Raw genomic sequence first — 22,685 nt, 5'->3', positions numbered from 1 at the left:
AGTGTGTGTGCTCTATGACAAAACAAAAAAAGAAAGAGAGAGAGAGAGGAAGGAAGGGAGGGAGGGGGAGAAAGAAAGAAAAGGGCACTAAGAGTCAGAGCTGTAAACTGCTCCAGGTTGTAAAGCAGGGGTTCCAGAATCAAAATCCAAGCCTAACTCCAAAGTCCATTCTCTGAATCATTACATGTCACTGCCTTTTTTAATACATGGTCTTAATAATATAATTTTTTAAAAAGAATTATTTTATTTAACTTATCTATCAACTTATTTAAATTTTACCAGAGAGGAAGAGAATGAGAGAGAGAGAGAGAGAGAGAGAGAGAGGAAGTGAGAAAGCCACCAGGTCCTGGAATAGAACCATGGTCAGCCATGTGGGAATCCAGAGTCTTTAACCACCATATTTCCTGCTGGTCCTTTCTTTTTTTTTCCTTTTATTTAAAAAAATTTTTTTTTCTTTTCATTTTCTTCCATACATTCAACCACCTGGCCCCTTTTAAAAAGACTTACAACAAGTAAAAAAGTATGGTGTGAAAGCTAAGGTGACTGGATCCCATATGGCCGATGGTGTGGTTCTAGTCTAGACACACTGGTTTGAAAAACACGTTTTTAGGCATGTGTGCCTAATGTCCTAAAAGCAGACTGTTGGAAAAAAGGCTTTTAGTGTGGCTATGTCCCCTGGGGGTTGTGAGTGATTTCTCACTCTCCCCCGCAACATCTCTCTCTCTTTGTTTCTTACTGATAAGAGCATACACCCTATAGCAAAAATAAAAGAAAAAAAAAGTATAACTTGAGAACATTAAAATGCATAGATGTTAAGTAAAGGATCTGATGACTTTCCCCTGTGAGGGCACACACCAGAGAGAGACAGACAGACCCAGAGAGAGAGAGAGAGAGAAAGATCCTCACAATGGGATTCAAACCACACAGTTGGTCATGTGGGATCCAGTTCCCTTCACAACTAGACCATGGATCCAGTCCACTTTTGACCATCTGTATACCCATGATACCAGAATTAAATTAAAAATTTTAAATATAGAATATTTTTTATTATCCTACAACTTTCTCCTTACCCCTTTCTTAAAGCAATTAAGATTTGGATTTACCATACTTTAGTTTTGCCAGTTCTGAAACTTCATATAAGTGGAATAATTTACTAAGTACTCTTTTGTGCCTGGCTTCAATTATCAACATAAAGTCTTTTTGTTTTAAAGAGATTTTTGCAGGGCACATGGGCTTGCCAGAGAAACAGAGAGAGAGAGAGAGACAGAAACGGTGAGAGGGAAAGTGAAGAATCACCTCCTGGGGAGATGGCCACACTGCAATATTTTCTTCTCCAGGGATCTTGGGCATTCATGTACACATGCCTGGCATAACTTTCAAGCCACTTAGTTCTGGACTTGAACCACAGTTAGCCATATGGGAGTCCAGGATTAAAACCACTGTGCCATCTGCTGGTCCCATGTCTTTGGCTTTTTCTAAAGGTATGGTAGAAGGCTGGCCCCACTGAGCAACACTTATACACTAGGACCCAGATTCTGCATGGCAAACCACAGTACAAATCCCAACTCCAGCAAGTTGCAAATCACTAGAGGTGTGTGTGTGTATGTGTGTATGTGTGCGTATGAGCTCACACAAAATCCTGACAGGTGTGGTGTAACCCTGCTGAGAATGTGCTTGTTCTCTCTATCTCTCTCTGTCTCTCTTTCTTGTGTGATAATAATAACAAATGTAGATTTTAACTAAAGCTTAAAATATATAAACAATTAGGAAATACAAATGTCCACCAAATTTTCCCTTTCATGTTTTAAAATAATTTATTAAAGTTGTTGAATGTATAGTGCATTATTTATTTTTAAAATCTTTATTGTAAAAACAACTGTTTTATCTGATGATAAACAGCATTCAAATTGCTAGTGATTATTCTGAATATCCACACTGGATAAATATGGTTCCTTGAGATAAACATTCCCATGTCTATTTTGAGATAATGTTTTGATAATTTTTGCAGTGTCTGGTGGACCCTGCTACATCAGTAAATCTGGTGATTTCCTTCCCTAGAATGCTGTGAAATTACAGAAGAGTGAAAAGATATTCCTACTTCATATCAACACAAACATGAAGTTAGGATTGTTTCTTCTTTCAGGGAATACTGCTTTGATTATAGTAGCTTTATGGTGAGTTCTAGTCTGGTAGTGTAAGTCTTAGAACTTTGATATTTTTTAAAGTTGATTTTGTGATTCCAGGTTCTTTTAATGTCCATATAAAATTTCACCTCCATTAGTAATTTTCTTACTTGAAAATATCTGCTAGAATTTTGATAAGGATTGATTTGAATCAATTGATGAATTTAGGAAAAAAAAATTACTACTTTAACATCATTGAGATTTCCAATCCATGAACATGGTATATTTCTCCATTTACTTAAGTTTTCTTTTATTTCTCTCAGTAAGGTTTATGCAATTTCAGGAGAAAGGTCTTGCACATTTTTTGTTAGATACAGCCCATGTCATTTAAAAATAATTACAGTTGTTGCTACTTCCTTTCCAACTTTTGTTTTAATTTCTTTACTTGCTTTACTGAACCGGTTACAAATTCCAGTAAAATACTGAATTATAAGAATTGAGTTACAAGAATTCTCTATACATTCTGTATGCAGGTCCCTTACCAATTACATGATTTGCAAATTTTTTTTTTCTTATTCAGTTTTTCTGTTTTGTGTTTAATTCGTTAATTTTTTTTCAATGCAGTTATAAATTTCACCAAGTTGCTGAATCTATCAGTAAAATTATCCGTTTAATGTCTGTAGAGTCTGTGATCCTACATTGATATTTTCTTTCTTTCTTCCTCGCTCTCTTCCCACTACCAGAGGACACAAATACTCATCAGAGAGAATGAGAGAGGAAGTATCCCCACATGGGGTATGGTCATCATGTAATACATTTTCCTCAAGTTCTCCATCCCATCAGGACATAAGGTACACACACACAGACCACACACCAGCATGTTTTTCCAAGTTCCAGGGTTGGGATTTAAACCACAGTCAGCCATGTGGAATCCGGCTCCCTATGCACAGGGCCCAACTGCTGGAGCCACAAGGCTGACCCATGTTGAGACTGGTAATTTGTGTCTTTGCTCATTCTTTCCTGATCATTCTTTCTAGAGTTTTACCAGTTTTACTAATGTTTTTCAAAGAATCAATTTCTGACTTTGTTGGTTTTCTCTTTTTATTTGCTTTCTACAGTAATTTTTTCTTTTGTTTCTCTGAAATATATTGTATTGATTTTCCTTAAATCTTCTTAAGATGGAAACTTACCTCATTTATTGGGTTGTTGGAAAAGTCATGGAGTATTTTTCTGTTTTTCCATCAGAAAATGACTCATCACTTTTCCAATGACCCAATATTTCAAACTTTCTTTTCTATCATAAAACATTGACAGATATACTTTCTCTTTAATCTTTTAATTTCATCCTATGATTCAGATATATTTTCATTATATTAAAAGGTACACAAAAGGGAGTTATCAAAAGAAGAGAAAACAATGAAGGCTGTCACAGAATACTATACATTTAGAATGTTTATGTCTTTTTTTATCAATTGACTATATTATGATCATGACTATATTATGATCATACAATGTCCTACTTTATATCATAATATCTTCTAAATCTGATGTTAACATAATCACACTAGCTTTCTGATGCTCAATGCTTGCAAGGTGCACATTTACTATTAATTTTGTCCAAGTCTCTCTATATAATGTTCATTTCTTATAAGTAGCATATATTAGGTGGTGTGTTCTTTATTCATTCTGGAAATCTCTTCCTTTTAAATGGAGTGTTTGGTAAACTTACATTTAGTGTAATTACTGATATGGTTAAAATTAAGTGTTTTTCCATCTTTCTTTCTATTTGACTCATGTTCTTTGCTTTTCCATTCCTCCATTGCTTCCTATATTTGGGCCACGTATTTTTTTTTTAATATCTTGTATCAGCTATAACTTTCAGCTATAGCTATAACTTTATTATTATATAAATATGTCACTCTAGAGATTAAATAAGAATCCTTAACTTACCACAATCTACCTTCAAACACTATTATACTATTCACAAACAATATAAAATCTTACCACTGTATAATTTCAGTTGCACATATTTTAAACTATTTGTCAGAATCCAACAGTTTTTCAACATTATCTTTAGTGGCTTAAGTTCATTTTCCTTTTTGTGCTTAAGTTTGAGCAAATTTTTAGTGGTTCTCACTTCACTAATCATATTTTTCATCACAGTCCCCTGTTAAACTCATCAAATAAATTCTTTCTTTCTAATTCTTTTCTAATTTTTCAGTTATGCCAATTCCACTTTTTTTGTTTTATAGTTATAATTATTTTACTGTCTTCTGCTAATTATAACATCTGAATCATGTGTGAGTAAACTATTCACTAGGTTTTTTTCATTAGATTTTTTTTTTAGAGGTTTTTGCTATAGGGCGCGTGCGCTCGCCAGACAGACAGAGACAGAGAGACAGAAAGTGAGAAATCACCCCCCAGGTGGGATGGTCACGCCACAATCCCTTCTCCTCCATTACTCCTCTCAGGATCTGGGGCACGTACACACACGTGCCCGGCGTGAGTTTTAAGCCACCGGGTCTGGGACGCGAACCGCGGTCGACTACGTGGGAGTCCAGCAACATAGCCATTATGCTAACTGCTGGTTCCCACTATTCACTAGTTTGCAGTGCAAATCATAGTTTCCTACTTTTTCAGTGAATTCATAATTTTCATTATATGACAGACATTGCATGTAAAAGGGGAGCAAATAATATTTTTAATTAATAATAGCTATCCTAAGAAAATGGCACACCTGCTAGTGTCTGAATCAGAAATTTCCCTATGTAAGATTTGGGATCTGAATCCTATTGAGACTCCAGAGACTTCTCTGTTCATATAGCCCAGCTATCATCATTCTAACCATGGCAGATTTCTTCTGTTTAAAGCCCAGCCATTGGCTTCCTACATTGCTAAGGAATTCTTTATGCTATTCATAACCTCCCTGAGATTTTTGTGTCATGGAATATTTCTTTACCTTGCCACCCGGGTACCAGCATTCAGCAACTGCTTTGCTGCTTCTGAAGGCCCTGTACATCTTGAAGGGTGAGAGAGGTTTCTTTTTAATCTTTCACTTTTTCCCAGCTTTCTGCTGCAACTGCCTTGCATTTGATAAAAGGCCACCATGCCTCAGAGAGGTGTCTTTCAACTCTCTAGTTCTGCCTCCAGATGAGGCAGAACTAAATAAGAAAAACACATCTAACAGTTGTCAAATAATACAACTGGAGACCACGTATCTTTGAGCTCAATGCAGGACTCTTTACTCTCTTCACTATCCATATTTCATTTTAAATTGCAAGTTGTATTCCACAGACCATCAGCAATGATAACATTTCCACACTAAGGACTTAGTAACATGATCATACTCCACCAGACTGGCTTTGGTGCTAAAGTATACCTCATACATGATCTTTTATTAAAAAGCAATCTTAGTTTAGAAACATGTAAGGAGAGGAAAACTTAAATGGCTGCAAGCCATTCTTGTGCAAAGAGTCCTGGAGCTTAGCAGGCTTGTTTTACATTAGGGAACTATTCTGACATTGAGTAGGAAAGAATATTTTCGAAATATTTTTCGAATAACTATTTTTCCATTCATTCGTTACATCTGTGTTGTTCAATATGGTAGCCACTAACCACATACATGGCCACAAATATTTAAATTATGTAAAATTTAAACTTCATTCCTCCACCACAGTAGTCACATTTCAGGTGTTCAAAAGTCACATAGGGCTAGTGGTCATTCTGTTGGACAACAAAGATGGACCATTTCAGTCACAGAAAATTCTATTAGACAGTACTGCTCTAAACACTTAGATCATCTTTTAAGATAGGCAATTAAAATTTGCTTTTCTATAAATTATTAAACAAAGTGATCTTTATTTAGTCTCTGATAAAATAGGTATACTCAGACAATATGAATATTGTACCACGTGAGAATGAAACGAAGAAGGTGGTAGGGATCTCTGTGATAGTTTCATGAATATGAGCCAATCCTTGTCCAAAACAATACTCTTAACACTGACACACAGAGGTTAATTTAGATGGGTATTTTATGAAAAATAAGCAATAAACTATTCCTTATTACATTTACTCTTTAATGACTCCATCCATATCAGATGGTTTATGTCAGAAGCTTCCTTCTTTCATAATTCCCGATGCACAAAATAAATCACTTCCTTTTAAAAAGAGGTTGCCCAACTTCACAGCTTTGCAATTGAAGTACTTTAATGCCAAGTAAACATCATATGCCACAGCTGTTTCCAAAGTTTTATGAACAAGAACATGAGACCAATATAAAATAAAATCCACAAATTACATTTCTTACTCCCCAGCTCAATCATCATGAGTCCAGAAGTCAAGTCACTCAAGAAGTGATGTGTAGATGCCTATGCGATTGTTGTGACCCTAAGGGACATGTGCCGCAAGTGGCACATAGGGTAACTTCGACTCTGCCCATAAAAACACCATGCCAGGGCACACCAGAACACACCAGGGATGAGCTGGCTCACACTTGCATCATATTGGCCACTTATGCCAACCAAAATGGAGGAACGCTTTCCAGGGGTTAACCTTACTTTGTCCCAGTTTCCTTTATCTACTCCCATATTTTTTACAGAATCACTCATCATGTCAGCTCATCAGGTTTATCCCCACTTTCTCTTCTCACTTTGCAATTTCCATTCTTCCAATTTTTTATACTGGCAGAAGAGGAGCAAAATGTGGGTAGGGAGGAGATTTTTTTCCTCATTCCTCCTTGTTTCATGACCAAGAACAAAAACAGGAGCTGCTGTTTTTCTTTGAGATCATGAACTGTTCATAATCAGATTCTTATAAAGATCACAGAGCTATTGCCCAAGAGATGCAGAAAAAATAATCATCCATATCCATTTAGCTGGGTGAAGGTTTATGCAATGGCTATAAGGTTTTCAGGTTATGACCCAGTTTTTCCCACTTACCTTGGCTTTCCCATCCTGGGCTGACATATATCCAACACACATGCTCTCTGTGGTGTGGCTCCACAGAAATTCCACTACCATAAAAGAGAACACAAATAGGCACATTCAGATCATGGATGGAAAATAAATCTTTGTTTTTTAATAGAACAGTTAAAGATAGCTTTATATTTAACACACTCAGTTCCCTACTTTCCATTTGCTCCTTCATAAATGTCAAGATGATTTAGTACTCAAAACTGTGTAATGCCACTTACTGTGAAATGAAAAATGTATTTCTTTCTTGTCAAAACTTATAATTATTACATGTGAAATAAATGCTCTACTGTTTGAAACTTGTAACATTAAACACATACATACATACACTCATACGTACTGTATACAATTATTAGTAAATGTAATACTCCATTGCCTAGTTTCTTTTATAAACGTGCACACGCGTGCACACACACACACACACACACACACACACACACACACCAGGTCTTGGTTTCTAAACATCATTCTCCATAACAAGGAACTAAGATTCTTGTCTACTCCAGAGCTGGGACAGAGAAATTAAAGAATAAATCTAGAATATCATGTTACATCAGACAGTAAGGAACTGCTCAAAGAATGAAGATTTATTAAAATGACCTAGGAGTAGGGCTAAAGAGTTCCTACTAGCCAAATCTGTGTTTATCAAAAGAAATAGGAAATAATGAACTATAACCATGAAATAAAGTAAGAACCAATGAGCCCATACTAATCCAAAAAATTAAACGAATAAGTGGGGAAAAAGATAAAACTCTTCTTTGCAATGGAATGCTAACTAATAAATACAGAGAAATAATAGAGTTAGAAAAATCACTGTGGTTGCTAAAACTTACGGGCATAAATTTGAAGAGGGACAGGCTATTTATAAAATCTCAAACTATCTCTCCACCAAGTTGTTATTAAGTAAAAGGGAAAGTGACAGTTCATTGAAAAAATGTGAGGAACTCCAACTTAACGAAATGATGGAAGCTAATGTATTTTTTAACAAGACAGTGTAAGGTACAAAACCACTTCTGTACTGTTCCTGCCAAACACACATAAACAAAATTGAATGACAAAACACCAAATAAATCTGAAATAGCAACACTCTACTAAATTTTGAAATCTTCAAAAATGTCATAAAAAAAAAACCCACAAAACTGAAAAACTATTCCTGTTCAAAGGAGACATGGCAACCAAGTAAGTGTTGTCCTAAATTGTATTCTGTCCTGGGGTTGAGAGGACAAGTTGCAAGGAGCAATATTGAGACAATTGATGAACTGTGACAAAGGACTATGCATCAGAGAGTAATGTTGCAGCGATATTAACATTATGAATTTGAAAAGTACACTGTGATTACTCAGAACAATGACTTGTTCTTAGGAAATGCACTAGGAGTAGAGCTGCTCCCACAGAATCCAGGAAAAATTAAATTCACATTTAAATGTGTGTTGAGGGGTGAGGGGGAGGGCAGAGAGGAAAGGAAGAAATGAGGATGAGAAGATAAACGGGTGGCCAAGTCGCAGCCCAGTGGTGGTGCAATTGGACCCGCATGGAAAGGTCCTGGGATCATGTTCTGATACCTCCTTGAACACACTGGGAAGGCACACACACATGCCTGTGATCCAGAACAGCTGGGGATGAATGGTGTTGTGAAGACCCTCCTGGGAGTGTCTGTCTATTTGTCTGTCACTCTCGGAAGAAATAAAAAATGAACATTTTTTGAAAAGCATTTTAATATCAAAAGCATGAATTGATAACTAAAACATCCCAAAAAGAAGTAAAGAGAAAAGAAAAGAAAGAGAGGAAAGGAACGGAAAGGAACAGAAAGGAAAGCAAAGCAAAGCAAATACAAACACAAACAGGAGAAAATGAAAACAATGGATGAATCTAAGAAAAGTACTCATGAGTGTCTTACTATTCTTGCTAAATCAGCCTTTAGTACTATATAATGTCCTTCTTGCAACATACAAGGATACACACAAAACTCCGTCACCTTCAAGTACATACTTTGAAAATTCTGAGTTTTTAAAGGCATTTTTAAAGTTTTGATATGCTTTTCCAATAGAAATTTCAAAAGTTCCTAATGATAAAATTACACTGCTCAACACTAAATCTTCTCTTTCCCAAGCCATCCATCTGTTTACATCCCTGAGCTAATTAAATCTGAAAACAAGTGCTTGTATTGAGACACAACTGTGTGATCAGTGATCCTAGACTCTAATGGCTTTGCCAGAAATGGGAGGGAAGAAGAAAGCAGTAAGAGGCAAAACTGAGTTCCTTAGCAACATGGCTCAGTTCCTCATCATTAATTATCAAACCTGCCAACCTGCTCAACAGACGCTTTGCTGAAGAGTGCAGGAAAGCAGTGTCACGCAATGAAGCAAGTTCTCTTCACCAGATGTTTTTTCTTCCACACACATCTGCTTTGAACTTCAAGAATCTTGAAATCTAGAGGAAGGTCTGGGATATTCTAAATTGCCTAATAGACCAAAGGCGCTCAAGTCTTATTGAAGTTCCCGGGAGCTGGAACAACGAGTTGTACTGAAATACAAAGTTAAGGCATTTCTAACATTGTAACTTCCCCCTTATGTCCCAAATACTAAGCTGGCAACTGCTCAGAACTTAGCCAAGAAAAATACATGAAAATAAAGTCATCTTGTAATAAAATGAAAGATAAAAACACTGCACTTTATTTTCTTAATGCAATTTTAATAATTCTAAAATGCATTGTTCTCCCTATAACACAGCCTACTTGCAGAATATATAATACATATTTATTGTATATTTATACACAAAAGGATAAATTAGGGTGCCTCCACTGAATTCACCAAATAATTGTTTTTATATTGAAGGGCTTCCAATAAAGTTTTTAGATACACAGATTATGAGTTCTTGAATAATTCAGTGTCTAGAAATTCATTCTTCACTGTTTCACAAGCATTTATTATCCCATATTCCCCTTTAAAAAATGGTGATGCAGTATATTAACTTTTTTTTTTTTTGGTAGAGGTCTTTGCCTTAGGGTGTATGTGCTCACCAGAGAGAGAAAGAGACAGATACAGTGAGAGAGAAAGTGAGAAATCATTCCCCAGGAGGGATGGCCATACCACAATCCCTTCTCCTTCATTATCCTCCCAGGATCTTGGGCAAGCAAGCACACGTGCCACGTCTAAGTTTCAAGCCACCAGGTCCAAGACTCAAATTGCATTCAGCTATGTGGGAGACCAGCAAAGGAACCACTACACGCTCTGCTGGTCCCTATACTGACATGTTTTTAATACCAATAATTCAAGTCAGCATATAGTAGCTACACATCTTTGAGAATATGCCTTAACTTATAATCTACAAAATACCTACAAGTAAAAGAAAAATTACCCATGCCCGTGATGATAAAATATACAGATGAAGATGAAAGTGCCAGCTACAGCTCTGGACGCAGAGCAGGTGCTCAAAAAATGATACTTCCCCTCTTGTAGATCCCAGTGAAATATTACTCGGCCTCAGTGTTCTATTTCTCACTACTGTTGATATGTCCACTTTACTTATCTTGAGGACTCATGCTTCAAAGCATTTCATGTCTTACTAACTTTCTAGGAAGTTAATTTTTATCTCTTTGTTTCATATGAAAATCTGTGACAGAGAGAAAAGGAATTCATTCAGAACCATACAGAAGAACCCCAGTTCTGTCACCAAACCACAGACAAGAAGTTCTGCAAAGAGCTGGCTCTTCAGAGTTTAAAACAACTGCTTGTCCAAATTGTCATTCAGTTTTTAAAAAATCCTCCCTCTTCCTATCCTCAGATGAAGATGATCTCATCTCCAAAGCATGCATGATGAACACATACTACTTCCTCCTCCAAGAATGTGATGGTACATGCAGGGCCCCATTCCTGAGCTGGATGGAGAGGACGAGGTCAGATGTCCAGTCTTCATTCAGACATTCACTCGTTTAATTCCACAGAGAGATCATCTCTGTTCCATAGCAACAGAAAATGCTGCTTATCTTAGCGGCCTCCTCATGGTAGAGGTCTTTGCCTTAGGGTGTATGTGCTCACCAGAGAGAGAAAGAGACAGATACAGTGAGAGAGAAAGTGAGAAATCATTCCCCAGGAGGGATGGCCATACCACAATCCCTTCTCCTTCATTATCCTCCCAGGATCTTGGGCAAGCAAGCACACGTGCCACGTCTAAGTTTCAAGCCACCAGGTCCAAGACTCAAATTGCATTCAGCTATGTGGGAGACCAGCAAAGGAACCACTACACGCTCTGCTGGTCCCTATACTGACATGTTTTTAATACCAATAATTCAAGTCAGCATATAGTGATCAGTTATTGGCTCAAGCTAGCTTCAAAAACTTAGAAGGGATTATCTACAACTTAAATTATAGAATACTTCCCAGAAGAAACTATTTTACCATTTTTAGTTCATGTATAATGCAAGTTCATGTAATAAATTATATTTTGGGGGAGGACTTACGGGAAGCAGAGAGGGGGAAGTGACGTTGAAGAACTAGCATGTACCAACCATTATCTTTCCTAGCAGAACTCAGCAAAACCTGATGAGGAACCTGAAGTTCAGAGAAAGGAAGGAGCATAGCTCAGGTCATTTTCATAAGGGCATAAATTGGAATTCAAGCTGGTCTTTTGGATCCCAAAGCCTACTGGTCTTTAATTATTCTATTACTCTGAAATTTACTCAACATGGATGAGAAAGAATTGTAATAAAGCCAGTTGTGGTGAACAGTGGTGGGACAACACTCAGCAGTGCTGGAGGCCATATGGAAGGTGGGGCTCAGTTCCCAGGTCATACTGTACATGCTGAGTGTGAATGCTCAGGCCCATGATCCTGGCTACTGGGAGGAGATCATGGAGTGAGACCCTCTTGTGGATGTCTGTCTGTCTGTGTGGTGTGTCTCTCTCTCTCTACTCTCCCATTAAATAATTTTTTTAAAAAAGAGAAAGATTTATAATTAGTATGACATATTAAGAAAATTAAATTCCTCACAAATGCCAAAGGGCCACAAAAGATCAAACACAAGTACCAAATACAACCCTTAAAACATTTTATTATCTCTTAAAGAAGGCTTTTAAAATTATAACAGAACCCAGAGACCATAAAAGATGGCCAAGATTAATGTACATTAAAAATGTTTATAGTATTTTCTTTTACCACATGGGGGAACAAAATAAAGTGATGAATGACAAATTTGGGAAAATATTTGCATTTATATAGCGCAGACAATGGGCTAATTTTCTTAATATATAAAGATTCCTACAACTCAAGAAAAAGACAAATAACCAAAGAGAAAGCAAAAAGTATATGAACAAAAGGAAATATAAATGGCTTTAAATCATATGAAAAAATGTTCTACATAACTCATACTAAAAGAAATGCAAATTAAAATAACAAAATGCCATTACTCCGGTATCAGGTTTCAGATATTGAAAGGTTTGAAATAACATTGCGTTAGCTAGAAGGAGTCTTATATAATGACGATGGAAGTATGACCATTCGTAAATACATTCTCACAATTTGTAGTAGCTAAGTTCTGTAAGATTGTGATATTGAATTAGCAATCACTGAGCCATTGCTCTTAGGGGAAAGAGAGACCCCTGTGAGTCTCTGGTCATAACATTTCAACAATTTACCAATAAATTATTTTATGTGTGTTTCTGCTTAAAGAAACTTTATTTAATATACATTTCTTACAAGTACTTAATTATACACAGGGCTTTTTTTTTTAATAATAAAGCACTAGCAAGAAGAGCTTAATATTTTCTGGGCCCTGGATAATGTGCCTATAAATTGTTTTGGCTTTTGGTCTCACAGTGATGCTGTCTTTTATGTATTTTTCTATTGGTGTCATTTTATCAACCACAAATCTTCCATCTTTTCTATAGCTTCATATATCTTTTCTGGAGCAGCCTCATATACATATCAGTAAATTTCTTCTTCCTTTTTCTAGATGTACCATGTTATCGATTTGTTAACAGTGAATTCACAGCCAACATCAATATAACTTGTGCCTGAATGAGGCTTATCCAATATGCACATTTTCTCCCTAGGAACCACCTCCTTTCTATACTTTGTAACACTAAGAAGTACTCCAATACTATTCTTAAGACCATTTTAAACAGCAAATCATCAACAAAAAGCAAAAATTAATAGTATAAGAGCTTAAACAAGATGGTAGAGTGTCATCTTGCTCATTTTAGCTGGGAACATGTTCATCAGGTGACAAAATACTAACTGCTCTGTGCATATCCAGAAATGGCCATAAACATGCCAAAAATGCTGATTTGGTGATTACAAACAAATGTTAGCAAGGAGGCAAATAAACATATATGGAATCCAGGAATAATGAGGATTGACCATATTTATCAAAATTTTGACCCAATAATTCTATTTCTAGGTATTTAGTATACAGCCATGCCCTTTATACATATATAAAATTTATAATGATATTCACTGAATATTCACTGAAGCAGTTTTTAATTTGCGAGGAACTAGAAACAGATTAATTGCATATTGGAAGGCATATGCATGACTAACTATGGTAGTTTTAAGTTAAGTCCTGATTTGCAATTAAAACACAGAAAAGCATGGTACAAGGTTTGTTTGAATTTGGTTATACAAAGGAAAATTACTACTTGTTCCCTAATGTCGGGGGACTAGATCTGAAATTGTTCCATACCTTAAAAACTGAAGTTAATGGTAAAAGTATGTTAAAAATGACCCTAACGGGACCAGCAGTTAGCGTAATGGTTATGTCTCTGAACTGTAGTTGACTGTGGTTCAAGTCCCGGACCCAGTGGTTTAAACTCACACTGGGTGTGTGTGCGTGCATGCCCAAGATCCCGAGAGGAGAATAGAGGAGAAGGGATTGTGGTGTGGCCATTCCCCCTGGGGGATGATTTCTCGCTTTCTGTCTCTCTGTCTCTTTCTGTCTTTCTGGCGAATGTACACGCCCTATAGCAGGGGGGAACAAAAACAAAACTCTCAAAAAAAAAATCTTAACAATGCAACCAATTTGGAAGAGCTACTTCATAGTACAGATGTTTTTTCCACATGTAGTGAGTGCATGTGGGAGATCATGAACTCAGGCAAAATGCAAAGTAAATGAATGGCCTAGAGTGACAAGTTGGAGCTTGTGAAAGTGCTGGCTATGACAGTCTTTGGTGTTGTCAAGGTCAAGCTCATTTCCACTTGGAAAAGTATCTGTTCTTTCATTAATGACCTTTTTAATTTTTTTTTTTTTGGTCATGGCCGATGATTGTTTACAACCTCTACTACTGACCTGAAGAACTTATGTTTTTTAGAAGGTCAAAATCTAGAGAAGTGTAAGGCTACTAGAAATGCCCAGGTCATGAAAAGATCTCCTTTAGAAAATATTAAGAACATGCCACACAGATCCTAAATTTCAGCAGTGAAATATTGCTTTCAGAGACTTAAAATGAAGATTTTCTGCTGAAATGTCTCCCCCACTCATTTCTACTCATACATACTATGTGTCCAAGTGATCAGGATCTAAACATCTGAATACAATTAAGGTCAGAATATTCCTCTATTCCCACTGATTCTGATGCACAAAGAGCGAAAATGGAATGGAAGAGAGATTGCATGCCTCCTTCTGCATGCCTCTGAATGCTCAGATTGAACTTCAAGAATTAGGAAGAAATGCACCATCCATCAGATGACTAGAAATCACTGCAGGGTCACAAGAAATACGGAAAAACAAGAAAATAACTCTCCTCCGAGGAAAAATAATAACTCCTCTTCATCCTCAGATAGTACGATGAAATTCTTGGAAATGTCAGATAAAGAATTTAGAATTTTCATGGTAACAAAGCTCACAGAGATCGAAGAGAAGAGAGACAATGAACTGCCAAAGAGGCAGGGGAAAGGAGCTGACAAGCTTCAGAAGGTGAAGAAATTCTTGCAAGATCTAAAAGATAAAAAAAAGAAAATAAAAGCCATAAAAAGAATCAAATGGACCTGTTAGAGATGAAGGCTAAAATACAGGAAAGTCAAAACCTCCCTGAAAGTATTAAAAGTAGACTAGATCATACAGAACATCGAATTTCATGGACCAGCAGTTAGCGTAATGGCTATGTCGCTGGACTCCCATGTAGTTGACCATGGTTCAAGCCCCAGACCCGGTGGCTTAAACTCATGGCAGGCGTATGTGTGTGTGTGTGCCCAAGATCCCAAGAGGAGAATAGAGAAGAAGGGAATGCAGCATGGCCATCCTCCTGTGGGGTGATTTCTCACTTTCTGTCTCTCTTGTCTTTCTGGCGAGCGCAGGTGCCCTACAGCAAAAAAACTCTTAAAAAAAAAAAATGAAAATCAAATCTCAAATGTAGAAGATAGAATAGCTAGCCTAGAAAAATCCACCATGAACACTGAGAAAATTGCCCCCCAAAATTAGAATAATATATGAGCAATACTAGATACCATCAAACGTCCAAACATCTGGATAATTGGTATTCCAGAACGGGAAGAGACTCATAAGGACATTGACAATCTATTCCATGAAATCCTGAGGAAAACTTTCCAAACCTAGAGAGTCATTCAAAGACCCAGTCCCCAAAATACAAAGGACCCCAAATAGAATCAACCCAAAAAGATATTCTCCAAGACGCATTATAGCCAGATTGACCAAAACCACAGACAAAGACAAGATACTAAGTCTGGCAAGAGAGAAACGTCAAGTTACCTATAAAGGATATCCCATCAGGTTAACAGAGGACCTCTCATTAGAAACAATGCAAAGAAGAAAAGAGTGGGAAAATATATTCAAAGTGCTAAGGGAAAAAGCAATTGCAACCAAGAATACTGTACTTGGCAAAATTATCCTTCATATGGGAAGAAGAGACAAGAACATTCTTAGATAAACAAAACCTGAAATAATTTACCAACACCAGACCAGATCTCCAAGAAGTTCTGCAGGGAGTGCTATACCAGGAAAATTAAATACAGTCACACAGAAATAAGAGTTCAATAACTAAGAAAATGGTAACTTAATCATGGGGACAAGTCTGGAGTTGAATATTATATCCCAGAATTTAATTGGAAAGATCAAACCACAACAGAAGATAGATTAAATACATGAGACTGAACTGGTGAAATAGAATTTTATGACTTTTGACTAAAACATTGCTGATTTTCTTCTAGGCTTTGTTTTCTGGTTTTAAGGATTTTTGTCCTGTCTTGAGCTTCCAATAAGTTCATGTACCTACTATTTGAACAGAATACCAACATGTTTCTGGCTTTAAGTTTTAAGTATAGTTCCTTAGTATTTCTTTGATTTATTAAAACTAAAACTGCTTCTCTTGAAATTAAAAAAAAGTAAAAAATATATAATTAATGACCATAGTAAGCTATATAGCATCAGCTAGGTGCCACTTTATAGTATATTCATTCTACTCAGAGCGGGTCCGGGACTCAAACCGTGGTCGATTATATGGGAATCCAGCGACATAGCCATTACGTCAACTGCTGGTCCCTGAACTTGCTATTGAAAGTAGTTAGATTATTTAAGAAACTATTTAAATCAATAAAATGTGGAAGGGGGGGGGAGGGAATAGAAAACAACTGTGGACACCTGAGATAATGTGGGAGGAGGGAGGAAATAGCAGAGGGTGAGAAATAGGGAGAAAAAAATATATATATAATAAAATAAAATAGGAAAAAAAGTAAGTTAAAAAAAGAACACTAAAATAAGTTTCTGAGTAGGTTTATCATATGACAAATGAACATGAAGATTTGGCAGGATTCCTCTCTACCATGTGATTTCTCAACATATCACATCTTATAAGCATGTGGGTTAAAAAAGGCTACAATATTGATCCTGTCCCAGAGCCAGAGAATGAGTTATATGGAGATGGGCTGCACCTGTGCCCCTCAACAAGGACAATTTAAGTCATTACAGGAGCATTCCAAATGGATTTGTACATAATCTTAGACACCAGCCTTTCTGGAAAGTTGCACATAATGCTCTGGAACAAGTGATTTTGCCCTTAGGTATAATACCCAAAAGGAATTCTATTCGATTTCCGCCTTCATGGCACTCCAGTATATGAGCAGACCTTGGCCCCAACATAGGGCTTTGGCTTTTAGAGGCTTTTAAGTCATTGGTTACTTCTAAAGCTACTATACAAACAGACTCTCTAGAACCAGAAAGAAGCCCTTTGCCACTTCCCTTCTCCCACTTCCTAAAAAATATTGTCCTCCAACTGTTAACCATCCCCAGTTGCACTGGCTCCCGCACCCATTTAACTTCTCTGCTTGGCTTCATGTCCCAGACTCTCTTACAAGGAAAACAGAGCTCTAAAATCAGAACAATCTTGGATGGGAATTTGCCAAGTCAGCTGCTGCTCCTTAACCTTAGGTCGAATGGCAGACCCTAGGACATTTAGCACAGTGTTTAAGTTACTGCTTATTAAATAAAGAGAAAATCATTTAAAAATGGGAAGAATGAGGAACTGTAAATAGAACAGCTTCCTAATATCTCTAGAGTTTCTCCCCATGTTAGATTCTTTAAAACCCAGTAGGGGTTCATCTTTATACACACACACACACACACAAAACTTTACTGATCCAACATAGAATCCTTAAGATTCCTATAATATATGTCCTCTTAAAGCCAGGAAGTAACTGAGTTGGTGGGCTTCCCCAAAAAACTTACACCACTGAACTGTCTTGGGAGCAATGAGCATAGAGTTCGATAGAATCCTAGTTACACCAAGCCAAGAAAATAATCATTCCCACTTTTCAAGGCTCACTCAGATTTGTTCAAAACTAAAGAAGGATGCTGACTGAAAAGAGAGGGATGTGGGTCAGATAGTAATACAAGCCCTGAAGGATATTTCAATTCTCTTCCTGTTTTATCATTTTATTGTATTAGAAAGTGACGGAAATAGGGGGCCACTGGCTGTGTCTTAGAAGTTCTCTGGTGAACAGAAAACCACTCAGTAAAATGAGTTTTATTGAAACATGATTTTATTCATTCAACAAATATTTTTTTAAGATTTGTTCCATGCTACAGTGATCTCTATTACCCTTTGAGCAGATGAAAACTGACTATAAAATTTGTCAAAATGTTTTCCTGGGAGTTTTATAAGGACCACAGTAATAAGAATTACAAAATCAGGGCCAGCAGGTGGCACAGTAGTTAAGGCATGGGACTCTCACATGGTTGACTGCAGTTCAAGCCCCAGACCCAGGACTTGAAAAATCACACTGGGCTTGTGTGCATGCCCAAAATACCAAGAGGAGAATGGAGGAGAAGGGATTGAGGCATGGCCATCTACCACCCCACCCCTAGGGGTGGGGTGATTTCTCACATTCCTTCTCTTTTCCCTCTCTGGTGAGTATATGTGCCCTATGGCAAAAACAAACAAACAAAGAATTACATAATCACTAGAATTCTATTCCAAAATCTTTGTATTCTATGTTTGTGGCCAAAACAAAACAAACATTACTTGGTTAGATAATAGAACTATCCTTCTTGTGATGAAGAAGAAAGGTATAGGGAACCAGCAGTTAGCGCAATGGCTATGTCGCTGGACTCCCACGTAGTCGACCGTGGTTCGTGTCCTGGACCCGGTGGCTTAAAACTCACGCCGGGCGCATGTGCGTGCGTGCCCAAGATCCCGAGAGGAGAATGGAGGAGAAGGGATTGCAGCGTGACCATCCCCCCTGGGGGGTGATTTCTCGCTTTCTGTCTCTATGTCTCTCTCTGTCTGTCTGGCGAGCACACGCGCCCTACAGCGAAAATCTCTCCAAAAAAAATTAAAAAAAAGAAAGGTATAGATGAAAATATGTTTCAAAATTTTAAAGTTTACTTCTAATATTTAAAAGAAGAAAAGTTATTAACAAAGCAGTGTGTTATAGCTACTTGTAATCAACAATTTTGCTTTAAAAATTAAATTCTAAAATACCAATGTCAGCACTACCTCAACAAATTAATGGTACTTTTAGTCACTGAAAAGTTTTAATATCACATTTGCCTTATTCAGTTTGCATCTAAATTACTTAATTTGGTTCTTGCTATCTGATCTTTAAACAAGAGCTAATATGCCAGCCTACCTCATGCAACTATAATGAGGATTTAACAATTCCTGACCAATGCTGAGACACTGACAATGAGCTTCCAAATGTGGCACTGGACCCTCTCATAGCGGAAAGTTTAAATTCCATTTTTTTGGGGTGGGGTGGGGTGGGATTTTTGCTATAGGGTGCATGTACTCGCTGGAGAGACTGAGAGACAGAGACACAGAAAGCAAGGAGGGATGACCACACCACAATCCCTCTCCTCCATTCTCTTCTCAGGATTTTGGGCATTACATACATGGACCCAGTGTGTTTTAAGAATCCTGGTCTAGACTCAAACTGTGGTCTACTACATGGAAGTCTAGCAATGTAACCATTACACCATCTGCTGGTCCCTAAATTCCATTTTTAAGATGGAATTATCAACCAGAGACACAAATTCCTAGTACCTCTTTTTCTATTATGAGCCTGAAAGCTAATCTGCCTTCTCTTTGACAATTATTTTTATGATCCTAGGAGCCCAGTAGAAATGCCTTGTCATCAGTGCTCACAGAGCCATGTGCCATGTAATGGGAGTGAGTAGAACTGCTGGTGCCCCAAGTATGAAGCTCCTTTGAAGCGTGTGTGTTTATATGTGCTCACCAAATTTTAATGCCAGTAAAACAAAAAGGCGGTTTGGAATTTTAATTTACAGTATAATGGCCTTTTATCTTTTTAATGTGCCAGGAAGCATCAATTCAATCTTATTTTTTTTTATGTTTTAAACTACAGCATGTTTTGATAACCATGACCCAAAATAAGTACTCAATATAGAACTCTGGCCTGCTCTGTAAAGAGAAGGAAAAAAAACACTATATTTTAGTTCTAACTAGCAACTGCAGACAGTTTGATTTTATAGAGGTAAGTCTAAAATGATAAAGAAACTCACTATCCTTTCAGATAATTATGTAAGAAATGACAAAAATCCTCATAGACAAAAATCATATAAAATGTCATTACTATAAAGTTCACCATCAAGTAAAACTAAATGATATACCATTTAAGAATATTAAAAGAAAATATGAAAAAGTTTTCAGGAAAAGCAAGGAGTAAACACAGAAAAAAAGATGAGAGAAAGCACAGTACTAAGATCAGAGAAGCCCACATGGGGGCTTCAAAGTTATGAGTAATAGGCAATTTCGTAGGCTGGGTGGCAGGTCCACAGGTGTGCATTTTATTATTATTCTTTATAACTTACAAATTTATTATGTCCTTCTTTTAGAAATATATGAAACATTACATAGTAAAAGATGGGGAAAAAAAAACAGGTACAAAAGTGTACAAATAGACAAATGGAAGCAGCATCAGATGCCTAACTTAATTATTAGTATCATGAACACATTCTTGAGTGAGAAAAAATGGGAAGTTATTCTCTAAGGAAGATGGGGCTAACTTAATGGCAAGGTAACAGTTACGATGTGTGTGCATCAGAGAATCAGGCCCTCGGTAAACTGTGGAGCTAAACTCTGTTAAGGTGAAGGACTCCCAACACAGGTCAAACATACGTCCTTTTTCTACCCCTGAGAGCCTATATGCCCTCTAGCTTGGATTGCTTAATGTCTTCCTTATACATATGGAGCCTGTTTCTCATTGATCCCCATAATCAGTGCTCCCTACTAACCATTCCAATGCAGGAATCTCTGAACTTCACAGGATCTACCAAGCTCCTACCAGCACAGACGATGCCAAGGTACAAAGGAAGAAATGTACCCACACAATGAGATTGACTATTTATGCCACACATTTGCATATATTCTCATTATCTGTATCTAATCACGAACTTAAAATGGAAAAAAAAAAAAACACAAAACCCTACTTTGCTCACTGAAAGGCCTAATCTGCCTTTGTTTATACATTTATTACCACCCTGGATATAGCAGTTTCAATAAAGCACTTCTGGAGAGGCCTGGAAAGCACATGTAATTGTACTTTAGCAGGTAAAAATATATTGGCTTTTTTTTTCTCTCTAAAAGCAGGGAGAAAATTAATTCTTTTCAGCTGTTTCATTCCAGGGACAAGCATTTGCTTTGCGTTAAATCAGTAATTTGTAGGCCAGGCTTTGTCAGCATCTCATGATCTGGGGAGTGGGAAGTGGCAGGATGGGTGTTGCAAGCATGTACTCGTCCAAACTAGCCTTTTACAAGGCTGTCGGCAGGAGCTGTCTTCTGCGATCCATTTCATCTGTCTCCAAATCTTCTTGTTCTCGGACACTAGTCATTAACTACCATTTCCAACCCATATTGTTTGACTTTTAAGAGCATATAAGGTTTTTTTATGTGGCATTTCATTTTTCTAGATAAATATTCAAACTCTGTTAAATGCTCTCTGGTAGATAATCAATAAGGAAGGGTCATTGGCACTTCATCCATTCATCCAGCAATTATTGGGAGTCTACCACAGAGGCAGGTTCAAAGTTTGATAGTGATGTGATTCTAATGCTTAGAAAGATATTTCAAACCCCATGTGTATCACTGGTGCTCAAATTCATTTCAAATAACTAGGCTCAGGGAAAAAAATCTTAAGAAGCACTAGCTTGGAGAGAGGCACAGACAGTTCAACACCTGCTCAAGATGTGTCCTGGTGAATTCATAAGAAAAGCCTATTTGCGTGATATAATAACGCACAAGGAGAGACCAAATCACCTGTGGGGAGGGCTCCCAGAGCATTCTAAGAAGATTCACATTTTATCTGGATAATGGAGTCACAGTGGCAGACTAATTGAGAAACAAACATGAGCACATTTTATAGAGTAGGAGTGTCTCCTGCTGGAACTATAAGAACCAGAGACTGACTGACTAGCAACTCTGGGAACAAAGTGAAAAGGGTGGCATTCATGTTTTGCTTCCTATCCTTCTGTATTGTTTGAATTTGTTTTCTTACCACATGCTGAACAACATCCTTAACATTTTAAAAGCAAAAAAAATTAAAAATTCAGTAATTTGGTAGTATCTATAAGTGACAGTAACCTATGTTCACCAGGTTTGAGTAAACTTCACAAACTTCATTCCTCTAACTTTATCAAGTGGATTTCACTTATTTCATAAATCAGCACTTTATACTACTTAATGCTCCTTGAGATAAAAATAGAAATTGTTTTACAACTACTAAAAATAAAAACTAACCTGAACTAAAATTCTATAACTTATCTCTTTTTATTTAAATTTTTTTCATCTTTATCTTTTGCTATACAGCACATAACTTGTGAGGAGGAGGTTGAGAAAGCACCCATGGAGGGATGGCCACATTGCAATTCCTTCTTCTCCACAGGATTGTGGGTATGCATGCACACAGACCCTACATGTTCTACAAACTGTCTTCATGTCTGAGACATGAGCCATGCAGTCAGGCATGTGAGACCAGCCACCTTAACCATGATGCCACTGGCTGGTCCTGGTTTATCTTTAAATATGCATTATTACATTAAACCACCAGAAATAAAAGGACAGTCCTAAAGACCTTACAATTTTCATGATTAACCCAAATGGGTGTTAATCGAGTCTCAGCAAAGAATTGTGA

General features: G+C 37.1%; 1 protein-coding gene across 4 annotated transcripts in view; it reads right to left on the bottom strand.

Moving 5' to 3' along the window:
* The window catches only part of TASP1 (taspase 1), a 312,198-nt gene that overhangs the window by 46,492 nt on the left and 243,021 nt on the right, over positions 1-22,685 (bottom strand). For all 4 annotated transcript variants that reach the window (XM_027770008.1, XM_006143657.3, XM_027770009.1 and 1 more), the window contains one exon: positions 7,061-7,134. In XM_027770008.1, coding sequence (XP_027625809.1) covers positions 7,061-7,134 — 74 coding nt within the window. Of the gene's footprint in view, positions 1-7,060; positions 7,135-22,685 lie in introns of those variants that run through there.

This window comes from Tupaia chinensis, unplaced genomic scaffold (assembly GCF_000334495.1).
Source record: "Tupaia chinensis unplaced genomic scaffold, TupChi_1.0 Scaffold000101_1, whole genome shotgun sequence".
NCBI classification, from domain to species: Eukaryota; Metazoa; Chordata; class Mammalia; order Scandentia; family Tupaiidae; genus Tupaia; species Tupaia belangeri.
Note: the sequence above shows the minus strand (reverse complement) of the source record. Positions and strands in the feature narration are given on the sequence as shown.